This window comes from Eretmochelys imbricata, chromosome 1 (genome assembly GCF_965152235.1).
Source record: "Eretmochelys imbricata isolate rEreImb1 chromosome 1, rEreImb1.hap1, whole genome shotgun sequence".
NCBI classification, from domain to species: domain Eukaryota; kingdom Metazoa; phylum Chordata; order Testudines; family Cheloniidae; genus Eretmochelys; species Eretmochelys imbricata.
The window spans coordinates 165,831,956-165,857,574 of record NC_135572.1 but is presented as its reverse complement, the minus strand read 5'-3'; the positions used below and the strand labels follow the sequence as shown (position 1 = coordinate 165,857,574).

Here is a 25,619-nt window from a genome sequence, read left to right as displayed (position 1 = left end):
ATGTGGATAAATTGGAGAGAGTCCAGCGAAGGGCAACAAAAATGATTAGGGGTCTAGAACACATGACTTATGAGGAGAGGCTGAGGGAGCTGGGATTGTTTAGCCTGCAGAAGAGAAGAATGAGGGGGGATTTGATAGCTGCTTTCAACTACCTGAAAGGGGGTTCCAAAGAGGATGGCTCTAGACTGTTCTCAATGGTAGCAGATGACAGAACGAGGAGTAATGGCCTCAAGTTGCAGTGGGGGAGGTTTAGATTGGATATTAGGAAAAACTTTTTCACTAAGAGGGTGGTGAAACACTGGAATGCTTTGCCTAGGGAGGTGGTGGAATCTCCTTCCTTGGAAGTTTTTAAGGTCAGGCTTGACAAAGCCCTGGCTGGGATGATTTAACTGGGAATTGGTCCTGCTTCGAGCAGGGGGTTGGACTAGATGACCTTCAGGGGTCCCTTCCAACCCTGATATTCTATGATTCTATGATTCTAAGTGTAAGGAAGCGTGTACGGCCACTGCCTGTCCTGTACTTGTGCAATGAGGCAGAAAAAGAATTTCAGCTGCCAGCGCTGTCACCAGCATTATATTTTATTTAAAATAATGAGATCTAATTTTGCTTTCATTTTTGTAGGACTTCGACAAGCGAGAGAGCTAGGGGTGGAGGTGTTCCATGCAGGCACAGCCATGGAAGGTGATAAAGTGGTGACTAATGGTGGCAGAGTCCTTACGGTAACGGCTATCAAGGAGGATCTGATGTCAGCACTGGAAGAAGCCAACAAAGGAGTAGCAGCCATACGGTTCAAGGGTGCCATTTTCAGAACGGACATTGGTTATCGGGCTATAGCTTTCCTCCAGCGGCCTGTGTATGTAAGCAAGGGCACTAGCAGAAATAGATGCTTGCCTAGCCCACAGCCATTCATATTGTTCTGATTCTGTGATGAGCAACAGTGATGCAGAAAATGTCACTATAACCTCAAATGTGCCCCCTTTTCTCTTTTTCAGAGGCCTGGTACATGATGATGTAAGTGTATACACTCTAACCAGCAGTGCTTTGATTAATCAATCTGAACCACCAACTGCAACTGGTAGTAGATCAGGTAAGGTTAGAACAGTTCTGCAAACTTCCTCTATTTTGAATGAAACCTGAATTTCTCCTAAGAAATGAACAGACTGACCTTTCCACTCAGGCGAAACACCTGGCACTGGTATCGCTAATGAGGCAATATCACTTGTATGCAATTGAACCAGGGGTTTAAATCATCTTTACCAAAGAGAATTATCATTTTCTTCTGTCTTTCTTGTTTGTTAAACAAGGGGAATGACATTTTTTCAGTTACATCCCTGGCTTGACCTTGACACACTAGACAAGGGGAACTTGTGGAATGAGAGCTTGCTGTGAAGTGAAATGTTGGATCATCAATTTTTTAAGATAGTATGAAACCAGTAAAGTTTGGGAACCATTACACTAGATTACTGTAGTATAACAAACCTTGCAACTAGCTTTTTAGTAGAATATTATGTCAGTGTCCACTGAAGTAATGCTGTATTACCACTAGTCAACTGTTAACAGTAGTTCTTGTACCAGCTTCATATATTGTTTTAACAGTGTATGATATGCAGACAGGTATCTGTGATCTTGCTAATGAACACTGAATTTTGAGGTCTGCTGTTCACGCTGTGCCTTTTATTAGTAACAGTCATGTGGTCTGAGGAAGGCTTTCTGTTACATAATTAGTTTTTAAAGTGAAATAAGAAAGATTATCAGGTAACAAGGGATCAGTTGGTAAATACTGGTCACGAGTGATTTTTGCTGTAGATACACTCTAATTTACAAAATAATAGGCTGTAAATATTAGTTATGACAACGTGAAATATGTGATTTCAGGATCTGTACTTCATATGATTGTACATGTTTCTAGTTTAGTCGGTGAGACCAGTAATAAGTTGTCCAAGCTGTAATGATTTTCACTAGTAATGCTTGTTGTTGTTTCTTTTCCTTAGAATTACCTAAAAGTTGTCCTGGGCATTTTTTGTACTTGGCAGGCAGCCATGCAGATCTGGGAGGCTCTACTGATCTCTTTGACTTGAAAGCAACTGGTTATGATGATCCTATCTTGGTATCTCGAGCTAAAGGCATTGGAACTAAACTGCAGGTAACCACTGGCATGCCCATACCAGAGCTCATGTTTGCTGAGAATTTTAAAAACAGCACAATATATTATATAGCTTACAACTCTGAGCATTGTAAAGACACTGGAGGTATGTCTACATTGGAATAAAAGACCCGCAGCAGGCCCAGATCAACTGATCTGGGCGCAGGCTGCAGGACTAAAAATTGCTGTGTAGACGTTTGGGCTCAGGCTGTAGCCTGGGCTCTTGGACCCTCCCCCCTTGCTGTGTCCAAGAGCTTTGGCTCCAGCCTAAGCCCAAATGTCTACAGACCAAATTTACAGCCCCACAACCTAAGCCCTGTGAGCCCAAGTCAGCAGACTTGGACCACCTCTGGGTGTTTAATTGTTGTGTAGACATACCCTACAAGTCCACGCTAGTCAAATGATATGAGATGCTGCTATCACACACTCATAACAAATATCCTACACCCACCACCACCTGTCTCCCTACAGCCTCACCACCACAAGTATGTTGCACTTCCTAGATTAAGCTAATTGAGACTTGCGTATATGTGCGTGTACGTATTTGGGAGTAAATGAAAGTTCTAGAACAGCCATGATGATATTTTGACTGTTGAATGTTTCCTACTGGGGAAGCCTAGTACCACGCTTTCTCCCCAACAAATCAGCAGAGGACTGTCCCCAACTCTGTCTTACATTCCCTCACTCCCGAGACTCTTCCTTGGCTGACAAGAGTTTGTTAATGCCCATCAATGCTGTTTGCTAGCTGAACCAGAGGGATTGTTACAGTGTGACAAAAGATGCTGAATAACTTAACTCCATAGTGCTCCCAGTCCCCACTGGTCTGGGGTGAAAGAGTCCTGGCTTTGCAAACCAAACCCAGATTTTGCATGTGAACCTGATCCAGCACCCATTGAAGCCAATGGGAGTCTTTACTTATGTTTTCCGCTCAATCTTTCTGTACTGAATTGTTTTGTACTGGTGTAGCTACATGAGTGCAACTCCCTACTGTAGATAGGGCCAAACATTCAGCCCTACACAGAAATTTTTTCTGCTCGTTTCATCCAGTGTAGCTATCAGTTACCAGGGTAAGTTGCACTGATGCAAGCCCTGATTTGCATCAGTGCACTGTGTCTGCATTAGCAGTTGGCACCAGCGTTAACTGCACTGCCATAGCTACACCAATGTAAACAAACCCATCTGTAGTTACACTGGTGTAAATTTCCCTACTTTAGAGAAACCCTCAGTGACAATTGTTATGGGAAGCAGAGATGAATGTATACAAGCAATATGGTAATCTTAAAAATAAATAAATTCAAAGTCTTTCTTGGGGAAACCAGACTTAATTTTGTGTGTTGATAAATTGTATAATCAATTGCTTGACCATGCTTTGGTTCATTATTTCGTTATGAAATATACTCAAGGCCAAATAACCAGCGTCAGTCAGGTTTATTAATATGGTACAGGAAAAAGGTTCTATGGGGTACCAGTTTCTGAAGAGCAGTCCCATGCAGGTATGTTATATGCACCTTATGAAGAAAGCGTGCTCCCCAAGTTACACGCTTCAGCTGGTATTATTGATGTGGTTTTGCAAATTTTACGTTTCTTTACACATCACTAAAATCCAACTGTTTGATCCAGTTCCCTAACTTGTTGTCCTGTTGCTTCCTTATTGTCATTTTGGATACTAGCATTCCAGGTATTGTACTAAGACATAGGAAACTTGTCAAAATCAAGATACATACATTCATGCCGAATGCGTGCTTCAGCAAATGCGAGATGTTATGGGATACTTAGCATTAGTGAACAGGATTATGGGATAGGCCAGTTTAGGCTATATTGCTGTTACAATGTTTGTGCTTAATGTTACTGGTGTTTAATACCTACTAATATACATATGGTTCAGGAAATACATATTATTAACATGATATATTTATATCTAGCCAGCATGTATTAGTAAACAGTATGACTTTTAAGATTCCATTCAAGGCCCTGCATTCCAGTGGAACAGTTCCAAGTTGTCGTCCGTGACAATGAGATGGGGCTTCTTTATCAGAGAGGGTCAGTGAAATATCACTGGAAGGAGGAAGTCTCATCCCCTTTACACCTAATAAAGCAAAAGAAAGTTATTTAATGATGCTCTTTGAGTTTTGTTATGTTGTTAAATGAAAACAATAAACTAAGTAGTACAAAACGCAAAACCATGTTTGATGGATTAATTTTATATAGATATTGATAAGCACATACTGTAGTTATCATGAAGAAACTGATGGATGCCCCATCACTTTAGGACAATCTAATATTGGACTCGGCACACAATTTTAAAAAACTATATTGAAGGGACAAATTCTGCACAGGCAGAGAGCCAGGAGGTGAACTAGATGATCTGACAGGACTTTCCCATTTCTGATTTCTATAGTGGACAGCGGAGGTGATAAGAAGATTGTCTGCTTTTCTTTCCTCTGATGTGGCAACCATGTCAGAGCTGCTGTTTGCTTCCTATCACAGCTATAAATTGGTCCTCTCACTGTCTTGTTGCAGATTGCACAGATGTGTAAGAAACATGACACCCTTGGCCAGGACTTGGTTGCCATGTGTGTCAATGACATCCTGGCTCAGGGAGCAGAGCCCCTCTTCTTCCTCAGCTATTTTGCCTGTGGGAAACTTGACACTGAAGTGGCTCAAGCAGTTATAGCGGGAACAGCTGAAGCTTGTAAGAAGGCAGGATGCGCTCTCTTGGGTACGAGCACTCACTTCCTGTATGGGATTTGAAGGTTCTGATATAAAATTATTACTGCCATTAGTACGCAGACACTGAGCCTGATTCTCCTCCCTCACTTAATCTGGTGTAAATGGGAGCAGAATTTGAGGTGCTGGATTTTTAGTGCACTAAAAAAATGTCCAGTCCCTCTCCAAATAGAAATATCCAGTATGGGGAACTTCCCCTCCCCGCCCAGAGGTGCCATTTTGATTTTGTCCCAGAAATCTGTGCTCAGATAATACTTTTCCCCTTCCCACTTTTCATTTTTGTAACTCTGAGCTTAACTTTTTGGTGGTCCTTTGAAGTAAGAAACACTTTTCTGGATTTGTTTTGAAACATGCAGTTTAAGCTGTGCCTGTCTTTGTAGCAACACTGAATATGTCCCCAATATGAAAACTTGCATCCGATGAAGTGAGCTGTAGCTCACGAAAGCTCATGCTCAAATAAATTGGTTAGTCTCTAAGGTGCCACAAGTACTCCTTTTCTTTTTGCGAATACAGACTAACACAGCTGCTATTCTGAAATTTGAAAACTGTCATTTATTCCACATTAGAAATGAAATGCGGATGTGTTTACAGTTAGTGCTGCCTTCTTTCTACCTTCCCCTAGGAAGAGAGACTGCTGAATTGCCTGGTATATATTCGCCTGGAGAGTACGACCTTGCTGGCTTTGCAGTTGGTGCAGTGGAACGAGGCCAAATGTTCCTGCAGCTGGAGAGAGTTGCTGAGGGGGATGTCATCATTGGACTAGCTTCTTCTGGGATTCACAGCCATGGCTTTAGCCTTGTAAGGAAGATTCTCTTAATGTCTTCCCTGCACTACTCATCTCCAGTACCTGGTGGATGTGGTGACCAGCCATTAGGTATAATAATATCTGCTTTTTAAAGGTGAACCTTCCTGGAAGTGAATCCAGTTCAGTTATTTTCTTAAATAGACACTGGCAGGGTTTTTAGATCTCAAGATTGAATTTCCTAGTTATGGTTGCCACCAACCCAGTTTTAGGCCCATGGTCCAGTTCCTTGGTTTCTGAGATCTTTCATCCATTTCCCCACAGTGTGGTGACACTTCTTGCAGTCTTCCCACGCTACTCTTGGCAGGTCCTATGTCCCAGAGATAGCAAGAGGAATGCTGATAAAAGCATAACTTCTTGTATTGCCTGATAAAAGTGCTTCTGCACTGATTTTTATCTCTAATGAATTTGTAAACTTTTATGATCACAGGAGAACTATTGCTAACTCCAACCAAAATCTACAGCAAGGCTCTGTTGCCTGTCCTTCGTTCAGGGCACGTGAAGGCCTTTGCCCCTATCGCTGGTGGGGGGTTACTGGAAAGCATCCCCAGAATCCTACCTGAATCATTTAGTGTATTTTTGGGTAAGTGTAAAAAAACCTTTTCTGTTATAGGTAAATGACATCTAATACAGACCTGTTTTTTTTTTTAAGCCTGGTCTTAAGGAGACTTAGGGTATGTGTATATTCCACAAGCAGAGGGGGAGGGAGCAGGAATCCCAGTTGTGAATCTCGGGGCGAATCTCAGAGCCTGAGGCTACAGATTTGGCCTCATGCTACGGTGCTAAAAGTAGCAGTGTAGACATTTCTACTTGGGCTGAAGCCTGGGCTCTGAGACCTGCCCACCATGCTGGGTATTGGAGCCCAGACTCCTGCCCAAGCAGGAACAGCTACAGTGTTATTTTTAGTGCCATAGCGTGAGCTTGAGTCTGTGGACCCAGGTTCTAAGACTTGCTGCTGTGGGTGTTCTTTTGCAATGTAGACATATCCTTAGAGGTGAAGTACCATAGGTCCACAGCCTCTGGGTGGCTTAATGGGCACAAAGCAGGGGCACGGTCTATAAACATCTTGCTTAAAATGTTTGTTTTATAGTTTTAACAAGTTTCAGCAAAATCTGTAGCTGTTAAGGAGCATCTGTTTCTAGGAGGGGCTAAGAATTCATTAAGATAGCTTCTGCTTCTCAAACTGCGTACTCAGATTGAACGTTAAGCGCTTGGTAAGGGAGTGAAATTGTACACTTTGGGCTACTGTCTATATATATCTAATATAGTGTTCTGGAAAGGCAGTAGCTTCTCGGTTTCCATTACAAGTCTGATCTTGGCCACCAGCCAAAAGTCCACAGAACTGAATGTCAGACAGAAAATTAGTACATAATGTCTGTAGCTGAGAGAAAAATTTCTCTCAGATTTTAAGTAAATTGGACAAAGCATCTATAAATTACAAGATATTAAAAATATAGGTGTTCAGCAGAGTCCACAAAATCTTCTAACATTCTCTGTCCTTTAGTAGAATGAAAATAGAAAGGAAAGAAATGAAAACGGAGTATACTGTTTTCATTTAGTTATGCCCACGATCTAAGATTAGATGATAAAATTCAAATTTTATATAGTTATGTCAGAATGGTGTGTTGGCTCTGTCATCTTAAAATAGGCCACCAATTGACTACAGGAGACAAACTTTCATTTAAAAAAAGAAAAGTCTCTCTAGTTCTCTTCCCGTGGAGATAAATTTGCAAGGGAGGCTTGTCAATAGAGAAACGGTCTAGCAAAGCTGGAGCTAATTAGACAAGTTTGTAAATTAAGACACTAAAAAAAGGTATTCATCACAGTTAGAATATTCTGTCTAAAATTTTTGCCAGATCTCAGCTTGAGAGTGAACAGTCTGAGATAATTAAAATTAGGTCTGTTGGGTTTCTCTCTATTTGCAATATGGTGCATGGGACCAAGCTTCTGAACTTTACAATCAAGTTTTAAAGGTTACTAAGTGTTCAAATAGGAACATGAGGGCACAGCGGGCTATGACCAACATTGCACTGCTCCTGATGAACCTTGGGAAAATCAGTAGGGTGCTGATAAACTTTACAAAGTATGCTGACTGCTGGCTCAATGGCAGTGCACCAATTCACCCTTCAGTGCACACAATTACCTATCATAAAGTGTATGGCAGTGTTTCCCAAATGGTAGGTCCTGATAGAAAGTTTAGATGAGTCGTGAGGCCCTAGGTAAATATACACTTGTTCCAGCTTGATGTAGAGGGGAGACCTGGGAGGTTGGAAAATGGCCCTGCCCCATGCTGTCACTGCAGCAGTGGCTCCTGTCCTGCAGGGCTGGCCCAGCTCCCCACCCCAAGCATTGAGACCCAGCACAGGGTCACAGCCCCACTCAGGTTTGGCCTGGTTGTCTCTCCCCAAACCCGAGTGACGCTGCATCCCTCCCCGGCCTAGCTCTGTGAGACAGGAGGCACCATGTCAGTGTGGGATGGGCTCGCCCTCTAACCCCCTTTTCCCCACCTCCTGTCCACACAGGGCCAGTATTAGGATTGTGGTACCAGGGTGGAGGTTGCATAAATGTAATGGTGTGTCACAAAGAAAAAAAAGAGAGAGTGCAGTGGTGGGTTGCTTATTAAAAAGTTTGGGAACCACTGGTCAGTAGCAAACTCCTCTACTCTCTGAATTCAGTCACTTTGAGCCACTTGCACAGCACAAGGCAACCCCTGCACTTTCCACAGTGGATGTAAATGGCCTGGGGCTTGACGTTTCTGACTGATCTGGGACAAATGTCACTTTGCTCTATCACTGTTCATCTACAGCAGTATGTTTTCAATAGGCTGTGCAATGCAGTTCCCATAAGCTTTAATGTGTGTTGCACAGGAAGATAGCTGCCCAATGGTTTTAAAATGTAGAAGATATTATCGATTATACAATGGTTTATATCCAACACTTTTGCCAATCTATAAACATTTCAATCATTTTCAGATGCTTATAGTTGGCGGATACCTGAAATCTTCTCCTGGCTCCAAACAGAGGGGAACCTTTCAGAAGAGGAGATGGCCCGAACGTTTAATTGTGGGATCGGTGCTGTCTTGGTGGCAGACAAGGAGCTGGCTCAGCAAGTTCTGAAGGATGTACAGAGGCATGAGGAAGCCTGGCTGATTGGAAATGTAGTCCCAAGCCACACAGGTTACTGGATCTCTTAACTTGAAATAAGAAAAATGGAATTCCATTCATTAGGGCCTGATCCAAAGTCCACTGAAATAATGAAAAGCCATTAATTGATTTAAATGGGGTTTGGACCAGGCCCTTAGAGATACCCTATTTAAGCTGTATACCGACACAAAGTAGATCATTAAGGATCTAATCCTGTGAGGTTCTGAGCACTTATTAGGAGACAACATGCTTTCACGTGCACTTCTCCTCCACTCCACACCCTGTAGAACTGGGTCCTTCATTCTTCAGTATAGATCAAGTGAGAAGTAATTTGTTACTAGAGATGAACCTTACTAAGTCAGTGGACAGAAATACCTGAGAAATTGCTTGAAACTTAGGCAAATCTCCCTACAGTGTCTACAGCCATATAGGGACTCCTAATGTTATGGCTGCAATAAAAGAATTATTTCTTTGGGTCATATTTTACCAGCATTTTGACAACAAAACTCCCATATGACGATAGCAATAGTTATTTTGTGCAAAGTTTGAGGGTAGAAGATGGCTACTGTTACATGCTTGTATGTCTGCCAACTGGTAGTTAGATCATCCCCAGTTAGGTGAATCTCCATTAAGTAACTCCATCCACTTAGATGTGCATGCAGTGAGACTTTCACCAGGCCCTTTATGAGCCGCAAGCTGCAGCTTTAGTAAGGGAGACATGAGGAAGTTTTGGTTCAGTTGAGATCACTTTTAGCATCCCCTGTAGGGCAGCACGAGGTTGGGAGGAAGGGAGGGTAAGATAAATGTTTGATATGGGATGGAAGAGATCTGTTAATACATCTTTACTATTTTAGGTCCCAGTCTTGCAAACTGTTACATGTGAGTAACTTTCCACATGAACTCAATGGGATTAGTTAAGTTATTCACGTCTATATTTCAAATATTGCGTAAGTGTTGATGTTAGCATAAATTATCACTGATAGGTTTGCTTAGTTGATTCTAAATGGAAAGGTATTTTGATATTTTACTTTGAAGGATCTTCTCATGTCAAAGTCAAGAATCTCCTTAAAGCCTTGCAGTTAAAGAGATTCCAGTTTCTGCAGAATGCTGCTGATGTGGACAGTCACCTGCATGTCGAGCCCAAAAAAAGCAAAGTGAAAGTAGCTGTTCTCATCTCTGGAACAGGTGAGTTTGCATTTTTCATCGCACACAATGACATCCTAACACATGAAAGGCCAAATTCAGTCCCACTGTAAGCATTTGCATCTCCATTTACTTTACTGCAGTTGTACTTTCTTAAACCAGGGCTGAATTTGACCAAAGGTCAAAAAGATGTTCTGTACTAGCCAATGAAAAACATTACTTGTATGTCACAGGGTGGGTGGCCCTTCTATGAGGAGATAAGTCTTAGCCCATCTGTGACACAGTTGACTTGCCATCCCACACTGAGAGAATGAATTAGTCACATGACAGCCAGTCATGAGACTAAAGCAGCGTTCTGGGAGGGTAGAAAAACAGAGACCTGTGGACAGTCAATGGGGGACTGCTGAGTGAAGCTACAAGAAGAGAAGTCTCCTGCAGTGATCCCTGAGGAAGGAACTTGGGGCTGGGTAGAAAGACCCAGCTGGAAGATTTGTTTTCCGTTTTGGGAGAAGGCCAAAAAGGCAGGCCAGGGCTTGTCTTCTCCGTTGTCTCCAAGAACAAAGGAAGAGACAGTACCTCAGGGAGGAGGGGCTGTGCCCAGCTTAAGGCTCAGTGAAAGACTTTTTTGTGTTTGTTTGGAACTTTTTGTTAAAACCAGATCCCAGGATGGGCTGTTATTGGACTTGTGAAAGTCTCTTTATTTTGAGTTATTGAGTATCGGAGGGGAAACTGAGGCAGGGGACCACAGAGCCACCCTTGACCACAAGGGAGCATGTGGGAGGCAACTGACCTTGTTGCACACTGCTAATCAACAAATTCTTTAGTCCTTTTCCATTCGAGTGCTTGTTAAAGCAGATAGTACTTTCATGCATCCAAACACTTTGATGAAACATATGAGAGGATGCTAGTAACACATTGTCGCTACCTTGCCAAATCAAATAAAACCCATGTCAGTAGTGACCACAAATTATTATCTAATGGTTGTTTGGTGAACTGATGTGGTGCTCTGTCTGATTCTCAGTGGACAGAAACCACCACCACCACGCCTGGCACTAGCTGGTCCCCCTACTGTCACTCTCAGGGCTGGTCTCCACTTGAAAAGTAGATCGACCAAGGGCAAATCCTGCTCTTGTCCATGTCTGTCAGGGTCAGACATAGCTGAACCATTATAGTTTTGTTGTGTGGAAAGGGGCAAGATTTGGGGAGTCTGCACCCATTGCATACCAGAGCCCAGCTCAGTGGCATGTCTTGCTGTATCCCGGTACCGGGGAATGGAGCAAGAGTGGATAAGTAGAGGGGGCATGCAGTAGTGTATGGGGCTGTTGCTGGTATGGGGTCCTGAAAGCAGTCTGTGGAGGGACTTAACCCTCATTACCTGTGAGGCAAGGGAAAGAACCCAGTTAGTCTTGCTCTGAACTTGTGGGTAACTAATTGCCTCCTGGCCAGAGGAGGAGGAGTCTTGTAAGTAGACTGAGGGAGGTTAGTTGGGGAGAGACTGCTGAGGAGACAGGCCTTTCTGGTGTAACCCTTCTGCCCGTCAGAGTTGGCAGCAACAAGGGCTGGGTTCACTATCTAGGGGATCCATTCGAATAACACAATGCAAACCGGCTCGAGCCCCCACCCAGTGACCTGGGACAAATATATACCACCCCCGCTGGGCGCCTCCAAGAGGCAATACTTCCCCTCTCGCAAGCACATAGTCTGAGTGTAGCAAAAGCCTTTTAATAACAGAGAGAAACAATGTGGCATTATGTTGGGGAAACACCACCAACAGGATTCATAACACAACCCATGAGCAAAAAGAAACCCACCCCAAGCAAATTGGGGCATGCCCTTTTCCCTTTGGTTCTTGAGTCCAGCAACCCCAAAGTCCCAAAAGTCCAATGCCCCAAAAGTCTCTGTCCCTGGTCAGGGCAGCCCTAGAGTTCGAAAGTTTATCTGCGGAGCTTTACCTCCCAACCTGGGTGGAAATGGGACGGGGGTAAGAGGCACCTTACATGATCTGAAGCTGACCGCCCCATAGCTCCATAGCGGCGCTCCGCTCTGCCAGCCGCCCCACGAACTCCTTCGCTCAGCTGTGCTCCGCTCTGCCAGCCGCCCCACGAACTCCTTCGCTCAGCTGCTCTCCGCTCTGCCAGCCGCCCCACGAACTCCTTCACTCAGCTCCACGGCCCACAAGCAGCTCCTGCCATCCACAAACTGCTCTGCGTCGAACTGCTTCACCAGCCGTCCCGCAAACTGCTCCACAATATATCTTCAGGCTCCCCCACTACTTGACACAACACTCAGTGATTTCAGCTCTTAGGTGAATTCAGCTTGTAGTAGGGGAGCCCCAGTGCTGGTGCACTGTCAGCCCAAAATGAGCTCAGCAGCCTATAACTAGACTTCTAATGAAATCAAAATTAGCTCTGATATTCCACAGTGGAGAGAGGAGGAAGTGCAATTAGCATGTAAGGCCCTCACCAAGGGGCCCATGCCACCAAGTATTAATACTTGTCCCCAGCCTCTCTCCCTTCACACAGTTTTGGAACCCATGACCCTTGCCTAGCGAGTGCTACTTAGTTGATGGTGAATCCCTCCATCATAACAAAAGGCCACGTACAGTTCCAAGCACAGTTCCCATAATCAGGGTAATAACAATTTATTCTTCCTGCCCCAATAACAGAGACACTGGGGATCCCACAGCAGCCAAAGTGACCATTTGGGTAGCTATGGTCTCATTCTAGGCGTGGTGGGTGTGCCTATGCAAATGAGATCGGCCCCTGAAGTTCTTTTCCACAACTTGCCACACCTCACCACCAGATGTCAGGGTGGAGCTCATCCTGACACTGCTTACACTGGCAAGAAAACAAACAAATAAAAAAACCTCACCCCCTATCCCAGGGCTTCAAATAGGTTGGATACAATGGAGGGAGAATGCTACAGGAGCAAGTTAAGCTTCTGCAGGAGAAGCCCTGTGGTAGGGCCAGTAAGGGAACGACAGTAAAGCCCGATAGGGGCATAAGGGCAATTTTTTTGAAGACTCATTTGGATTAGTTTGTGCTACCCTGGAAAGAGTTTAGACTCTTATGTGACTTGAATGAAGGGCCAAGTCATACAACAGCCAGAGGGGGAGTTGAGAGAAGATGGGGGCAGAGAGAGGCTAAGGAACTAGCCACTATGGATGGCAGGGGGTGCAAGAGGCAAAGTCCTCTGCAACACTGCTTCCAAGGCACGAGGGGATGGTGGGACACACACGCAGCCAGAGAGAGACGTGGGCACGGTGGATTCCTTCCTCTCTGCCCCACCATTAAACTCCCTGAGCCACACCTGGTTCCTTGAGTTGGTGTGTGGAAGGGGTGTGTTTATCCCTTAAGGCCTGACCGTAAGCAAACAATTCTTAAAAACTGTTTCTAAAAATAGTATGTGCATGAGATACAGCAGCCCTGTGACTGTGGTTAGTTCACACAGAGTTTACCTCTTTTAATATAAAGGTTTATTGGATTGTTTCATGTTCATGTGTCTGAAGTGGAGAGTATAATCCTTTCAGACAGAAATAATGCTTTAGATGCTGAACAGTACTTAGCACACCACAAGGCCTTGATCTCTTAGGGGCTTCTGGGAACTCCAGTAATGTATGTATGAAGTGGTGATGTACGTGGAGCCAAGACAATGCTGGTGCATTAAAATACATAGATAATATAGAGAAGTGGCCATATTTTTTAGTAGGCATCATTTACTGCACCTGTAAAACTTACATGTGCAAACAGCTATGTATAAGCGGACATTTACATGCACAAAAAGGAACTGATGCATCCAAATAGGACACTTACCTGAACCAGGCACTGTCAGCATGTATGAATGTGGCTTGTTCTGTGTGGAAATGGATGTGCCTACACAAATGTTGTGGGCTTAATAATGGCAGCCCATGGAAATGTTGAACATAGTTTATTTTGTGGACCCCAAAGACATAATTTGTTGTATTAAGTTGTTAGGATTTGTGTTCATAGTTCCTATCTCTTTGTAACAGATATTCTTTTTTGAGTCGTGTCCCTATGGGTGCTTCAGGTGTGCATGTGCCTCTCAAACCTTTGATCAGAGATTAAGTGTGGGCAGTGTGCGTTTAGCCTATGCATGCACCCCATGCCTCCTCATGCTAGACACCGAGGCTATTTTGGGATGCGCTCAGTTACTTCTCAACCACCCTGGCCTGAGATAGATCCTTAGCATGTCAGCCTTGAGCGTGCTTCAGCTGTCTTTTATTGTACTTTTCTATAGTTTTGTTACTATCAGTTAGTCGTTAATAATTGTTATAGTTAGTTGGGTAGAGATAAGTGGTGAGAGGTGTGTTTTGCTCCTCTCTCCCCCCTCAGAGAGACTTATTTTTCCTGGCAGGGCATACCTGGCTTGCCACGCTTCAAATACTGTCTCTCTTGCAAAGAGGCTACACCTGTTAGAGACAGCCACTCGAAGTATATCCATTGCTTGGGGGAGTCCCACCTCTCCCAGAAGTTCAACGTCTGCCTGGCCCTCAAGTCCAGGGCAAGGAAGAGCAGGGAGAATGAACTGAGACTGTTGCGGATGGAACACTCCCTTTGGCGAGCTTCTGAGTCAAGTCAGGAGACACCCCCTGCCCTGTACATCTGTCTCTGGACAGATCCAGTGTCCTTCAACCACAGCACAGCCTTCCCTTAATAAGGGGAAGACATTGGAGGCTTCAGGGAAGACCTCTAAAAAGAGAGGCATGGAGGCTCATCTTAAGAACCCAGCTCCAAAAAAGCCCAGGTACCCACCAAGGTCTACAGTCTCAGAAGCCTCAACCTCTTGACTCTGCACCATTGAGTTGAAGGACCTCTCCTCCAGTTCTGGCTGGGCTGGAAGGACTTTGAGCTTGAAGAAGAGATACTGCTCCAACAGGGTCTCTGTACCCACCAGTAGAGACAAGGAGGGCAAGTGTAAGCGCTTCAGATTGGCACTGTCTGGCTGTTGGTACCTACCCATTTGGCACTTCAGTACTGAACGAGCAACTACACCAGACATCATCTGTGCATACGTCAGTATAATCACCATCAATAGCACCCTTGGCTTTGGCTACCAAGTCTTCACCTACTGCATCAGCACTGATCTACTTGCTTGTAATGGATGAACTGGAGGCTTCACTCATAGGTACTGAGAATCTCTGTATACCAAGACCCTGATCTCCAGACCACCATCCTCCAGTACCGCAGGACTCTTCAGCCTTTTCTGCGGGTGCTCTTTCATTGGATGATATTGAGGATGAAGGAGACTTCTGGTTCGTCTCTTCTCTCTCTGTTCAGGATTCTCCAACATATCCTTTCAGGAACCCATTCTTTGACAGCCACAAGGATGTTTGCACTTGTCATAAAGGGTGGTGGAACCAACCCTGCATGCCACCCCACTCCCATATGGGACCTCCAATGGCCATACTGGGACCCCGGGCTGCATATTGGTGGCAACTCACTGGACCACCAGTACCACCTCATAAGAGGCCACAACTGTACATTCCTCTCCTCCCCTACTAGCCCGCAACCCCTAGGAGGAGACATTGAAGGAGCAGAAGGCAGGGGGGAGGCCATTCCTGAAACGCCTATTTCAGTGATGCTGGTTCTGGTGGGACCCAATTGAGAGTGCCAATGCAAGACAAATTGCTTAAAGCACAGGACAGTTACAGCCCAAGGCTTGGGTTTTTCCGCCTCTAAGGCAAACCAAACCAGCCAGACAGAGAGGACTTTGGTTTTATGGTTTTACCCCACTGGCTAACCACAAGTCACACAAGCAATTCCCTTAGACACTGCAGTTTCCCACTATCACCACCAGTGCCACTCGTTATGGGGACAAATGGTTATGAAAACCAATACCCCAGTAAAAGAAAAAAGGTTCTCTTGATCCCAAAGGACCAAGCCCCAGACCCAGGTCAATATACAAATTAGATCTTACCCACAAATCATGCTGTTGCCAATCCTTTAGAATTTAAAATCTAAAGGTTTATTCATAAGAGGAAAAAAGATATAGATGAAAGCTAGAATTTGTTAAATAGAATCAATTACATACTCATTTACCTTCTGAGACCTCCATTTGAACCTGAGGTGACCTGTTCTCTGTTCCATTTATCTATGAAGAGGGCCTTTTTAGTAGCCATCAGGTCAGCCTGTGAGATTGGGGAGATTGGAGCTTTGATGGCAGGTGTCCCCCCGCCCCCATGGTATTCAAGGACAAAGTGTCTTTACGTCCACATCCTAAATTCTTACCCAAGGTTCTGTTGGAATTCCACTTTAACCAATCCATTCATCTACCAGTATCTGTTACAAAGCCACAGTTCTCTGCAGGAGTCCTGTTTTCATGCACTAGATGTTAGAAGGGCATTGGCTTTCTGTTTAGATATGACCAAGCAACCTCAAAAGTCACGTAGGCTCTTCATCTCCTTCGCAGATAGATCCAAGGGGTCCACGAGCCCTGGTTAGATTATTGAGGTTAATATCTGGATGTATTATTGCTTGTTATGATGCAGGCATTCATCCCTCAAAGTGTGATAGCTAAGGCTATGTTTTAGTCACGGGTATTTTTAGTAAAAGTCATGGACAGGTCATGGGCAGTAAACAAAAATTCATGGCCCATGACCTGTCCATGACTTGTACTATATATCCCTGACTAAATCTTGGGGGAGGGGAGGGTGGCCTGGGGGCTCTGCGTGCTGCCTCTGCCCTGAGTGCTGGCCCCGCAGCTCCCATTGGCTGGGAACCACAGCCAGTGGGAGCTGCAGGGGATGCGCCTGCAGGTGGAGGCAGTGCGCAGAGCTGCCTGGCTGTGCCTCTGGCTAGGAGCTGAGCAATGTTCCTGCTTCCGGGGAGCCCCCCAAGGTAAGTGGCACCTAGAGCCCTCACCCTCTCCCGTGCCCCAACCCCCATCCTGGAGCCCCCTCCCACACTCAAACTCTTGCTGCTGCTGCAGGAGAGGAGCTCGGTGGCCTGAGACTGCCCCAGCAGTGGCCGATGCAGCTTGTCCAGGGGCTGCCTGAGCTGCTCAGGCGGCTCCTGGCTAGCTGCACCGGCCACTGCAGAAGTCCTGGAGGTCCCGGAAAGTCACAGCATCCACGACCTCTGTGACAAACTCACAGCCTTAGTGATAGCACATTCAACCAGATCATAAGCAACATCCGAAGCGTTACTTTAGAACATGCCAGTATCTGAGATATGTAGGGCTGCTACATGGGCTTCAGTACACACGTTTTTTTGAAACATTACGCTTTAATCCATGCTGTCAGAGCTGGTGTGGCACTTGGTACTACAGTAATATCTTCAGTTCTAGACTTCGTGCCAAAGCTCCCTCTTCCCACTGGAGATACTGCTTGGAAGTCACCTGAAGTGGAGAACCCATAGGGAGACTGCTTGAAGAAGAGGTTACTCACTTTGTGCAGTAACTGCGGCTCTTTGAGATGTGTCCCCCTATTGGTGCTCCACTACCTGCCCTCTTCCTCGTTTGCTTCAGACTGTTCCATATGGGACATTCGGGTGCAGAAGGAACTGAGGGTGGTTTGCCCGTGCAACCCCATATAGCCTCAGTGTATGGCACGAGGAGGTATAGGGCATGTGTGTGGGCCAAATGGACCACTGCTAATGGAAATCTCTGATCAAGGGCTCAAGAGGCGCATGCAAACCAGAAGTGTAGCACCCCTAGGGGCACACATCTCAGAGAACATTAGTTAATGCACAAAGTGAGTAAAGTCTTCTTCAGCCTCCTGTTTATAAGACTACTTGTTCTTCTCTTTTAATTTGAGGTACAAACCTTGCAGCACTTATTGCATATGCAAAAGAACCAGCAAGCTGTGCACAGATAGCTCTTGTCATCTCTAACAAGTCTGGAGACGTGGAAGAATTGAGAAATGCAGCCCGGGCTGGGATTCCCACCAGGGTAAGGACATCCATTTCCTTTCAATCACCAGAGAAACAGCTACTGCTTTTACAAATCTGGAACAAGTTTTCTATAATAATTCTTGCCCCACATTTATTTAAACTTTTTTATGTTAAGTTGTTAGCCAAGTATAAAACAATGACATCAGATAACTAAGATCAAATCCAAAATCATGAAGGACCTGATCCAATGCTCATTGAAATCTGTGGAAATCTTTCCATTAACGTCAATGGGCATTAAGACCCCAATTCAGTAAAGGATTGAAGTGTGTGCATTGAAATCAGTGGGACTTCAGATGTGTGCTTGCTTTGCTGAGACCCATGCAGCTTACACCTTTAACTGCAAAGAGGAAGAAGAAATCAATAAAATGTCATTTTTTTGGACCACATGTGCACACTTTCCCTTCCAATGCTGCATTTATCCATCCGCTTCTTGAGCATGTAGTGAATATCGGCATAAGAAGACCTCTCTCTCACACCGTTCCCAATTACTTTCAATAGCAAAGTGAGTCTGATTCTGTTACTATTATTCAGATTAAGTAGAACCTCACTGCCCAAGGAGTCCCATTGAGTTCAATTGCATACCATAGGCATACAATGGAAAAAGAATTACACACATTGAGAACAGTGATACCATCTAGAGACTTCTGTCTTAAAACAGTGAGCCAAAAACATGTTCTTATAATAATATTTAAGATCCTGAACCATTCTCTGTTCATAGGGCTGTGGTCAGACAGTAATGAAGGACATAGTAGCATTTAGTGGTTCTCCCATGCATCTGAAAGTTTGAGCTAGCTCCCCCAAACTGTTAAACTGGAGGCTCATTAAATTTTCTCCAGCAGTATATAGGCTCATATCTGAAAACGTGTTAAGGGCCTTCAAAAGGTTTTCATGGGGAAGAGGAACACTGCTACATCACCTATATTGTTGAAAGTCGTCTTGAATGAAATTGAAACACTTCCCTTGGGTATCTGGGTTTTGGTCTGGAGTAGGGAAGAACAAAAACTTTGCTCATCTTACACACAATGTCTGATCAGTCCAGTGTCTTTTAAAATAAACTCCCTGTTGCACAAGTCAATGACTGTAAAAATTATGGTGCTGCTTTTGGTGAAACCATATTGTTTTAAAGTAAATCCATTCACTTTATACGCATTCTTTATGTGCATCTGGATTCAGGATAGGAGTAAGAACTTTATCAATCATATCTTCTCACATGAAAAAATCACTAGAAAACACCCTTTTAAGGAATACTGCTGCACTGGCTGGCAGGTGAACTTCAATGATGCTATAGATCAGAGATTGGCAACCTTTGGCACGCGGCCTGCCAGGGTAAGCCCCCTGGCGGGCCAGGCCGGTTTGTTTATCTGCCGTGTCCACAGGTTCTGCGGTTCGCCGCTCCCACTGGCTGCGGTTCGCCGCTCCCACTGGCTGCGGTTCGCCGCTCCCACTGGCTGCGGTTCGCCGCTCCCACTGGCTGCGGTTCGCCGCTCCCACTGGCTGCGGTTCGCCGCTCCCACTGGCTGCGGTTCGCCGCTCCCACTGGCTGCGGTTCGCCGCTCCCACTGGCTGCGGTTCGCCGCTCCAGGCCAATGTGGGCTGCGGGAAGCGGCAGCCCGCCCCGTAGTCCCCTGGCGGGCCACGGGCCAAAGGTTGCCGATCCCTGCTATAGATCTTTCCCATTTCTGCTTCCTGTGATTCTGTGAATTGCAAACACAGATTGATAGTACACATGAGCACTAGCAAGGCTATAATAACTTATTTTAAAATACTGGTATATTTTGGCATGAGCCTATTTTGATTTTCCTTTGTTCTCAAAGTAGTTACCCTCATTCTTACACACTGAGTTACTTTAGTGTTTTGGATTTGGTTGTTTTAATATTTTAGGTAGTTGACCATAAATTATATGGAAGCCGCTCTGAATTTGACTGCACAATTGACAGAGTCCTTGAAGAATTCTCTGTTGAACTGATCTGTCTCGCAGGATTTATGAGAATTTTATCCAGTGCTTTTATCAGAAAGTGGAATGGTAAGAAACCAGAATAAACAATTGTTAGCAATAGCTGTAAAAGAGGCATGAAAAATATCAATGCTTGGGGCCCATTCAGGAGCCTTGGGGCCTATCCAGTATCGCACACCATTACCACTACAGGGGAAGATTCTAATGCCTTTTGTCATATGGAGTAGCACAGTCTTCTGTATACAGTTGTATTTAAATCAGTGGGGAGTATTTTATGCTTTCATTCATGTAATTCATTCACTCAAATCAATGGGACTATGCAAAGGGTAAGATACTACCCAAAGAGCTAAGTTGCGCCCTGGGTATTGGGGTGGCAGGAGGGCAAAGAGGTATCCTGCATCATTGTAGCAGCAAAGGAAGGAAAGCAGGGTTTCCAGAGTCACTAAACTCCTCCCACCCCATGCAGGTGGGGGAAAAGGACTGGGGAGCAGGTGGAGGATTGGTTCTGTTCACTGCAATGCACTTGGTGGCATAGCTGTGCCAGTGTGTCAAGGGGCACATGCTGTGCTGGGTATAGACCTGGGGCAGTTACTCCTTCCCAAGAATAGCAGAGGAACTGAGAGTGAGACTGAATTCTCAAGTCCCTCCTGAGCTGCTCTATGAGCAGCAGAACAGTGCACTGCCCCTTACTCTGGGCTTGAGGTAAAACCATGATGGAGCCTAGAGTGAATAAGGCTATTAGAATCTGACCCACAGGGTATATCTACACTGCAACAAAAGACTTGTGGCACAGCCGTGGCTGGCCTAGGTCATCTGACTCAGACTGTGGGGCAAAAAATAGCATTGTAGATGTTTGGGCTTGGGCTGGAGGCCAGGCTCTGAGACCCTCCTCCTCGGGGGTTTTTGGAGTCTGGGCTCCAGCCTGAGCCTGAAAGTCTATACTGCTATTTTTAGACCCACGATCCTGAATCAATTGATCCAGGCTCTGAGACTTAGTTCCATGGGGTTTTTACTGCAGTGGAGACGTACCCACAGAGGCCAAGTTTCCAGTCACAGATGCCTCCGCCCAGCAGGGGCTGGGAATGCACACTCTCGAGCTGTGGAACCCTCTGTTCTGTTAACAATGGCCCAATTCCTGAGGCCTCAGTGAGAGTTTACTCACTTTTTATTCAGACCTTACTCAGACAACCAACTCTCCCCGTCCCCACAGGGAGCGATCTGTGTCACACTTTCCCATCTCTGTCTGCACTGGTACAATAGCAACCCTGCAGAGCGGGGTCTCTCTTTCCCAGCTCCCCTTATGCACAGAGTTGTGAACTGGGTATGCAACTGTGGCCATGGAGGACAAGTGACTGCAGCAGCTGCTGTACTTCGTTATCCTTGTCCCTGGAAATGTAATATTTCCTAAACTTTTCCCTCAGATCTGGCCCTTCTTAGCCCCACCATCTATGCTTTTGCATTTTAACCCTCGTGCACCCTTAGTAAGTTCTGATTGCTGGTTGGAGCCTTCCAGATTGTTGAATGACACCTGGTGCTATGAGCTCTGGCCGACAAACGTTTTATTACTTGACTATCATCTATGATTTTTATTTTAAAAGAACTTCAGCTTAATTTTTTTTTAAATGATTTTTAGGAAAAATTTTGAACATTTGTCCATCACTATTACCTTCAGTCAAAGGGGGAAATGCCCATAAGCAGGTGCTACAAGCAGGAGTCAAAGTCACTGGCTGTACGGTACATTTTGTACTTGTAAGTATTCTCCTGCCTCTAAGAATTATTCTAACTCTAGGCAAATGATTATTGTATCACAATAACAAATGCATAAATGTTATCCAGATAACATGAGTGTAATGAACTTGGACCTGGAAATACTGGAATTATTACCAATAAAATAGGAAGAGTTGGAAGTTAAATTTCTGTAGGAAGATTAGCTTATGAATAGGAATGTGCAAAAATGGGCCCCAGTCCATTAAAGACCCAATGCATGCTTTACCCAATGCATGTGAATAATCCCACTGTTGCCCTTCCCAAGTGATCCATCCCTTTCAATTGCCTTATTTCTATTGCCCTGTTCTCATTCCCTCCCTCACCCTTCTTCCCTTCACAATAAAGGCTTGTCCCAGTCTTTTCTATCCTGAAAAACTGTCCATCAACTATCTTTTTGCACCTCCAACTTAACCCCCCCCATTTCTCCCTTTTATCCCCACTCACTGAATGTGTGATCTGCAACTGATGCATTGAATCCTTCTCCTCCATCCCTTCAGTCTCCCTTCTGCCATCTTCACACTACTGAAAATGTTCTCACTAAGGTGCCTAGTGACCTCTTCTTGGTCAAATCTCAAGGCCTCTACACCATCCACATCCTCCACATAGACCTTTCTGCTACTTTGGATGCTGTCAGCCATCTTCTCCTAACAGATTTATAAATATCTCCCACTTAGGAGGAAGCTAATACAGGAGCAATAATTCTCCAGGAACCTGTCTCTGTGAACACAGATGATACCGAGGAGACCTTGTTGGAAAGGGTGAAAGAAGCAGAGTGCCGAGCCTTTCCCGTTGCCTTGCAGCTGGTGGCCAGTGGAGTGGTGCGACTAGGAGCAGATGGTAAAACCTGCTGGAAACAAGGAACCCATAGCTTGACGCATTATGAAAAGCAAGATTGCATTTCCTCCAGTACTACGCTCTAGCCACAACAGTACAATAGGAAAAGGAGTGCTTGTGGCACCTTAGAGACTAACCAAGGTACCACAAATACTCCTTTTCTTTCTGCGAATACAGACTAACACAGCTGCTACTCTGAAACAGTACAATAGGCTTCATTCAAATGAATGAACGTTCTACTCATTGCTCACTGGTTTTTCTCTGTCTGTTGTTTCTTCTGTCCTGATTTCAGGCAGACCAGTTTCATATCTTCCCTTTACAACCGGGATATATCTCCCCCAATCTAAAGTTTGTTACAGCTCCTTTGTTAAATCAGTGTTGGAATCTAAATTACCACCTCACATGTTGGGTTCCTGCATGTTCAGCTGTTTGTTAAAGGTGTGTGTGTATATGTGTGTGTGTGTGTGTGTATGTATGTGTGTATATATATGTATATGTATATATATATATACATAAAGCAAAGAATTTAAGGTGTGAAAATAATAATGGTTTATAAGGGAAATCTAGATGAATTCTGTTAAATACCAGTTTTGTCAGCATCTCCTTTTGATTGTTAATCTGATTCCAGAAAACCATGAGCTTCACAAATCAGCCCTATATGAATTGGGGCAAGCTACTGCTAAGCATTCTACCCCAAGCGTGGATCCAGTCAGATAATTCGGTCCCTACTTGACAGGTAAGGGAGATGGAAAAAAATTAGGCAACTTCTTAGGGGAAAAGTGCTAATTTTGTAGAAGGAGGTTGGTGTCTCTGTGAGTATTCTCCCCCTTTCATCGCCATAGTTGGAGGCTCCTGGGTGTGTGTCTGTCTTCTCCCTAGTGGGTCTGTAGCTCTATGTGATGGGAAGTGAGCCTGGTTGTTATGGCAGAGAAGGAGAAAAGAAGTGTTAGTTTGATCAGTGATCCACTCCATCTGCCTGTGATGTCAGAGCCAAAAATTAGCACAACTAGGTTTAGACATTAGTCATGTTTCTAGAATTAGGATCCAAGCTAGTGGTACTAGCAGTTCCTGGGACCCTGCTCTAAAATAGGTAGAAATGCAGCCAAAAAGTTGGAAGTGCCCAATTTTATGGAAAACCTTGAATTGTGTTTTCTGCAAAATTACCTAAGGCACTCATTAAATGTGGAGTGAGCTGACAAGCAGCAGATCCAAAAGCCAGCTGTAACAAGGGTAACTGACTTTGAGGGAAGGTTTTACAAAATGGATTACATTTTTACCAAGCAACCTTTATCTTGTTTAAGTTCTCAGGGAGAAGCTATTTTCCCTGATCTTTCCTTATCATGTAGGAGCATGTTTTGAAGGTATGTCAAAGCACAATCCAATTTCTTGAGCGGGAAGGGCAGTTTCCAAAGATTTTAAAACTTTACACAGGAGATTACCAGTATATATTGAAGAATCTTTTTGGATCTTGTTAAGGATAGTGAGAAGGACCAGAAATACACATTTTCCAGGTTTCTGATAGCAAGGAGAAAGAGGATGATTTCTCCTTTGAGTGACTGTGTGCACATACATTCCACTGTAAGGGCTTGTCTTCACTGCTGGGGTAAAACGATGTAAGTTATGCTACTCCAGCTACGTCCATGGGAGACGCTCTCCTGTTGACTTACCTTAATCTTCTTAGGGAGCTGGAGTACTGGGGTTGACTGGAGAGCACTCTTCACTAGACCCACTAAATTGACCCTGCTGCATTGATTGCAGCAGTGTCATCTCCCTGTAGTGAAGACCAGCCCTAAGTGTGTGCATGCCCAATGTACTTGAGACAGACTTTTGCCACCCATTCCAGCAGACAGTGCACAGGTCCCCCACTATTCTCCTTCCCTGAGCTGAGGGTATAAAGGACATGATAGCCACCCCTCTCCATTCCTTCTTACCACTCATGGCGGGAGTCAGAGCTCCCTGTCGCCCCTGAGATTCAGTTAGCCAGCCCTTTAGAGGCATTCTTGTATTATATATATTTAGTGTTAGTAAATACCAGATCAATTAACTGGGCAAAGATCCCCGATTTCAAATAACATGCCATGTGCGTGGCCATGATCCCGGCTAGCGACAGACATAAAAGTTGCCTTATCTGCTTAGGCAACAAATGTGAGGCACAAATGGCTTCTTTGTACCTCCTTCCCAACCAGAACAAAGAAACAAAGGGATTTCTGCCTTAAAGTAAGTCTTCTGGTAAAGGCGATGCGTCCCTCATCAGAGCCCAACCCTGATCCTGAGAGGACAGAAGGTTGGTCTGTGAGGAGTGCCCCATTGGCAGCCTCTGCTTCCAAGCCAAAATCTGGAGAGAAATGTTACTCGTCATGTTCTGTGGCCTCCTCAAACTTTTCCAAATCCTCCTCCTCATCCTCAGAGACTGACAAACCATCAAAGTCTCATTCTTCCTCTCACAGAAAGTCTCTGAAATTTGAGGTCTGGTCATAAGCACCAATACTCCCCAGCATCATTGATGGCCCTGCTGGTGCCAGAGTCAAAGACCAATGCCTCCTGCCTACCAGAGAGATCTTTGAGGCCAGTGCTGTTGGGTCCGGCACCACCAGCGTTAGCAGCTTAGCACTCACCTCTGATATTGGTGCTGTCGATGCTGCAGGCATTCTTCAACTATCTTTTTGTCTCTTTCTCCCCTGGACTTTCTCGTTACATCAGCTGACGCCAACCTTAATGCCTTCAGCTTCATCGGCACTGCCAGCACCAGCAACTTTGCTTACCACCATGGTTGCGGCAGTTCAATCTACTTTGTCTATGGGTGCTGCGCTGTCAACACTGACTCACCTGTCCTGCATTCTGACTGCCTTGTCTACCAGCACCATTGGATACATCTTCGAGTGCACTACCTTTGGGACAACACCATATGGTGCTGGTGCTGAGATCTTCCACTGATGCCTATGGGGATCGCTCCACCATTTACTGAAGAGTTTTGTGTTTCCTCCTCTTCAGACTCAACCGTGAGAGAACCATACCTCAGGCCTTCATACAGACAACATTGTAGAGAGACTCAAATTAGAGCAAGAACATTATTATAAAGATGTCCTAGTATGGTGCCATCCACCGTGGGCAGTACAAAGACTGGACAGTCCTCCTTGGCCTCCTTGGTCATTTTCAAGACTATCTAGGTTCCTATTGGCCACTCAATCAAAAGAGA

The 25,619-nt window shown here is 44.9% G+C and overlaps 1 protein-coding gene across 1 annotated transcript in view; it reads left to right on the top strand.

Annotated features, from left to right (window-relative positions):
• The window catches only part of LOC144259081 (trifunctional purine biosynthetic protein adenosine-3-like), a 45,332-nt gene extending 22,823 nt beyond the window's left edge, over nucleotides 1–22,509 (top strand). The window contains exons 10-21 of the mRNA XM_077807259.1: nucleotides 622–853; nucleotides 993–1,087; nucleotides 2,034–2,143; nucleotides 4,664–4,862; nucleotides 5,493–5,744; nucleotides 6,103–6,255; nucleotides 8,645–8,848; nucleotides 9,851–10,000; nucleotides 17,733–17,866; nucleotides 19,750–19,891; nucleotides 21,456–21,571; nucleotides 22,264–22,509. Coding sequence (XP_077663385.1) covers nucleotides 622–853; nucleotides 993–1,087; nucleotides 2,034–2,143; nucleotides 4,664–4,862; nucleotides 5,493–5,744; nucleotides 6,103–6,255; nucleotides 8,645–8,848; nucleotides 9,851–10,000; nucleotides 17,733–17,866; nucleotides 19,750–19,891; nucleotides 21,456–21,571; nucleotides 22,264–22,509 — 2,033 coding nt within the window. The remainder of the gene's footprint in view (nucleotides 1–621; nucleotides 854–992; nucleotides 1,088–2,033; nucleotides 2,144–4,663; nucleotides 4,863–5,492; nucleotides 5,745–6,102; nucleotides 6,256–8,644; nucleotides 8,849–9,850; nucleotides 10,001–17,732; nucleotides 17,867–19,749; nucleotides 19,892–21,455; nucleotides 21,572–22,263) is intronic.
• The last annotated feature ends 3,110 nt before the right edge of the window (nucleotides 22,510–25,619 follow it).